This window comes from Scylla paramamosain, chromosome 23 (assembly GCF_035594125.1).
Source record: "Scylla paramamosain isolate STU-SP2022 chromosome 23, ASM3559412v1, whole genome shotgun sequence".
In the NCBI taxonomy this organism is placed as follows: domain Eukaryota; kingdom Metazoa; phylum Arthropoda; class Malacostraca; order Decapoda; family Portunidae; genus Scylla; species Scylla paramamosain.
Genome location: NC_087173.1, coordinates 17,647,723 through 17,652,379, shown reverse-complemented (window position 1 = coordinate 17,652,379; position 4,657 = coordinate 17,647,723). Strand labels below are relative to the sequence as shown.

At 40.9% G+C, this 4,657-nt stretch overlaps 1 protein-coding gene across 1 annotated transcript in view; it reads left to right on the top strand.

The window, feature by feature from the left end:
- The first annotated feature begins 1,584 nt into the window (after positions 1 to 1,584).
- LOC135112326 (innexin inx1-like) overlaps positions 1,585 to 4,657 on the top strand; it is an 11,827-nt gene continuing 8,754 nt past the window's right edge. Inside the window, exon 1 of the mRNA XM_064026667.1 lies at positions 1,585 to 2,120. Within this exon, the coding sequence (XP_063882737.1) occupies positions 1,870 to 2,120 (251 nt within the window). The 5' untranslated portion in view covers positions 1,585 to 1,869. The remainder of the gene's footprint in view (positions 2,121 to 4,657) is intronic.

Genomic DNA, 4,657 nt, shown 5'->3' with positions numbered 1-4,657 from the left:
GCCAAAAGCCCGAGAAGCGATGAGAGAGAGAGAGAGAGAGAGAGAGAGAGAGAACAATCGTTTAGTAATAATGAAGTGATTGGTAAGTAAATATATATATTATTTTCTACGGTTTGTTTGTAAGTTAGCTTTTTCTCCCTTTTGGTTAATTTTTAACGAGATTCATCAGAAGTGACCAGAAGTGAGTTAGCGAGAAAATGAGTGTGAAAGCATGGGAGATTATGAGTGAAGAAGTGAACGACAAGATAAGGATGAAATAAAATAAACAATATAATAATAACCGTGAGTGGGATAAACAACATGAATATGAGACAAATATGAATGAATGGACGGAAATGAGTGAAACAGTGAAGGAATGAGGCAGGCAGGCAGACAGGCGGACGGAGAGACAGACAGGCAGAGGAGTTGAGCGGGTAAGAGAGGGTGGGTAGTGAGTGAATCTGTAACAGTCTGGCGCTTGTTTGCCTCGAGGGAGTGGGAGGGAGGAGGTGGAAGAGGAAATAAAGGTTAATGCCGAATGTTAATGACCTTTGTGAGATGAAGTGACAGCGTGGTAAAAAACATTAAGTACTCTAGACTTCACCACCACCACCACCAGTACTACTACTATTATCGCTGCTGCTGCTGAAACAGAGTAGTTCCTAAGATTACAAAGCTATCCAGAGTGAAAGTTGAATGCATAGAATTACAGCTTTTACTGGGCTAGGAAAACAATCACCGTGGCTGACGTGAGGCCGCGGTTTGATGTGTGTGTGTTTGTGTGTGTTTCTAATGATGCCGTGGTGTGACGATTTCTTGATATATTAATGCTGTGTTGTTTGGGGAAAATAGAATCCAGCAGGTTTTTCTCTCGATAGGTTAAGTCAGCAATGAATCAGGTGGAGTTTCTTAGAATGCTCTGCTGATGAAGAAATCCCGCCTTAGCACACAACCCCAACCCCGCCTCCCTAAACCCTCGTCTGGTCCTCCCTTCCCTCCCTTCTCTCTCTCTCTCTCTCTCTCTCCCCTCCCCTCCCTGTGTCTCCTCTTCTCCCGGGTCCTTGCCTCCTACACGAGGGCCGGTACCTAAAAATGAGGCGTTCAGGATTTTAAAGTTTTCATACACAATTGTTTGATTTAAGTCGAGCTTCTGTATTCAGCTGGGCAACTACGGTATTTTGTTGATTTCCGTTCAGTTTTTATGTTGGGATTCATGCAAACATGAGCAATTCCCTAAAATATTGAAGGATTTCGGCAGGAGGAACCCCGTGCGAGAGTAGGTCCTTAATGGGCAAAATTTCAGGCGTGCCAATGTCCATTTAAACAAAGGCCACTTATCTTTCACTTCCTGACTACAGGTGGATAATACAAAACCACCACATATTTACTGACCCACACGCGTACAGCCACACTACGAAGCACAGGGAAATAAACAGAAAAACAGCTTAGGACTTCAATGCGCTCCATGTTGGCAGCTGTGGGGGCTCATGGAAGCACCGCCCATTCTCTCAGTCTCGGATTAGAAAGGCTTGGCGCACAGCAGGAAGAGACGATCCGGGTTTCGAGTGGCGGGCGTGAGGTGACCAGCAGTGAGGGTTGAGGACGCTCCCTGGGCCAGTGTGAAGCCGAGTGGTGGGAGGGAGGTTGTGACGCTCCGCTTTGTTGGACTACCAGCAAAAGGAGAACATCCGAGGAGGATTCCTGGAGATTTACCTGTAGGAGGAAGCCGCAAAGGGAAATCTTGGTCAATATCACTCAGGAAACGGAATTGAAGGCGACTTTTGCATTGGATATTGTAAGAGCACGGAGTAGTTTTGGTTGGAATCATTTTTGAGGGACGGAAGGAATAGTTTTGGTATATTACCGGCGCAGCATTGAAGGCAGTGCAAGATGTCGGCGATCAAGTACCTGGGAGGACTGAAGGCATACCTGGCGCGGGGAGAGTGTGTCAACGAGAGCTCCATATTCCGCCTGCACTACCAATTCACGGTGGTGGTATTGATCGGCGCCTCTGTCCTGCTCACCGCTGCGGAGTTCTTCGGTAACCCCATCGACTGCATCACCAGCCTCAGCCAGGGCAACGTGATCAACACCTATTGCTGGATACACTCCACGTTCACTATACAGGACTATTACTTACGGTACGCGCTGGCTTCTCAGTGGAGTTTGTTCTGTAGTCGTAGTAGTGGTAGATGCAGCAGTAGTAGTATTGTTAGGATTCTCATTATGCAGGACTAGTATTACGTATGGTATGTCCTTGCTTCTTCAGGTTTTGTTCTGTTATTATTATTATTGGTGGTAGTAGTAGCACTAGCAACACCTTCACTGTACAAGATTATCGCTATATCTTGGCTTCTCTGGGTTTTGTTCTGTTACTAGTAGATCTTAGTATTTTTTCCCCCCCCATTGTAGGACTACGTACGGTATGTCCAGCCTTTGCTTTTTTTTTGGGGGGGAGGGGGTATTTCAGTGAAGGGGCTAAATTTTCGGTGAATTTTCGGTGCGCCGCATCCATAACTTGTATTTATTATTATTATTATTATTATTATTATTATTATTATTATTATCATCATCTATTATTATCATCTATTATCATCATCATTGATATTATTATCGTTATTTTATCCTTTATATTTTTTCGTGAACCTATTTTTACCCCGCCGCATCGCAACTTTTTCGATTTTTTCCCCCTTGAGTCTTTTTTTTTTTTTTTTTGGTGGGGGGAGGGACGGTGAAAAAAACAGGGCCATTGTATTTTATGGGTCCTTAATATATTTGTGTGTGACTGAATTTTCGTACAGCCGCAAATGTTTTGTAACGCCACATCCTGACTTGCTCATTTTATTTTTATTTTATAGTTTCGATGACCGGGAAGCATTTCATATGGACGACAAATTATTTATCTATGGCCTTGTTTATTTGTTTATTTATTTCCGTAAATAGTAGTATTTTTACACGAGCACTTTCCACATTTATCTGGTATATTTTTGCGATTTATTATTATTATTATTATTATTATTATTATTATTATTATTATTATTATTATTTATCATCATCATCATTATTATTTTATGCTTATGAATTTATGGATTTGGTAGGAATGCCATTGTTATTATTCCACTGTTTTCTCTATTCATCAAACTTGTTTTAACGATTTTATGCAGGATAATAATAATTACGTCACTAAGTAATGCTTTCGAGGCGTGCTAACTTACAGCAATACACAAGGATGCTGTAGTAATATTTGTATGCAGTACTTAATTTATTTCAATATATAACCTCCCAGAATAGGGATAATTGACAATAACTATCCTTGTATATCAGTTAGCTCAAAGTATGATCGTTATAATATAATGCAAGGGTGCTGTAGTAGTAGTATTATGCAGTACCAAGTTTATTTCAATGTATATTCCCCCAGAGTAGTGGTGATTGGCGGTAATTACCATAATGACAATACCAAGTGATTACCTAAGACGAAAAGGTCACCTCTTGTTTGGTAAGTGACCATTCGTATTGCTGAGTGTCATTTGAGAGTAGCTTAACACTCGTCGGGGTTTGAGTTGACGTAAAGAATGGGAGATTAAAGAAAAGGGGGGGGTGGGCGAAGTGTTTTGGCAGAGGAATGGTGGGTGTGCAGATAGATGGAGAGAGAGAAGACGAGGCAGGGTGAAGAAAAGGTGGAAGGACTGCGTAGATGGTTTAGAGATAGGGAGAAGAATGGTAGAGATGGAAATAGATGGAAGAACAGACAGGCCAAAGATGAAAGGACTACGTGGATTATGAGAGAGAGAGACTAGCATTTGTAAACATCAAAAGATATTGCAGCATTTGAGAACACGAAAGAAAGAAAAAAAAAAAACAATCTAAGAAGTGACAAAGCAACAAAGCATAACAGGTCAAAGGAACAAGAAGACTGGAAGAGACTCGGTAATTAGGCTTAAATAGGCAGTTTTGCATTACACAGGGGGTGCCATGCAGGCCTATTGGCATTCTGTGGCTTCCCTTGTGCTCTGTACTCAGTCACCAGGTACTGTTTCCATATCTAATAGATGGTTTATTTATTTATTTATTTATTTATTTTTTTTTACGTGTCTATCGCTGTTTATAAGTTAAGTTAGAATTAGAGATGCTATAGATGGTGACCTCCAAAAGATTAGGAGAACCATTTATCTTTGTGGTCTGTGATAATTATCCATTTTTTGGTCTAGACAGTCACTCAGTTCGGTTTTCTTGATAATTACTTTTTATCCTTTCAGTAGCTGCCAATGTGGTCATTATACTAATCCACCTAACTCATTTTTAGCTAATTCTGGACCAACAGGCATCTTAGTCTGATTGCAAGCACACTGCAAAATCTGTCAAGAAAAATGTTAAGTAATTTTTTCTCAAATAAGGAGGTAGATTCCTGGCATAGACTCAGATAGTGCAGAGTCAGTAAGGAGCTTTGAGAAGATTAGACAAGAATGAGTCAATAGGGAGCTTAAAGGCAAGGTTATGCAAGGGTATATAGTTTGAGTCATTATGAAGCTTTAAGAAAAGGCTAGGCAGGGCTGTGGTTTGAATGGGTCAATAGAGAGCTTCAAGAGATAAGGCAATGGTTAGAATGCAATCAATAGGGAGCTTTTTTAGAGAAGGTTAGGTAAGCTTTAAGTTGGAATTATTCAGTAGGGAGGGAGCT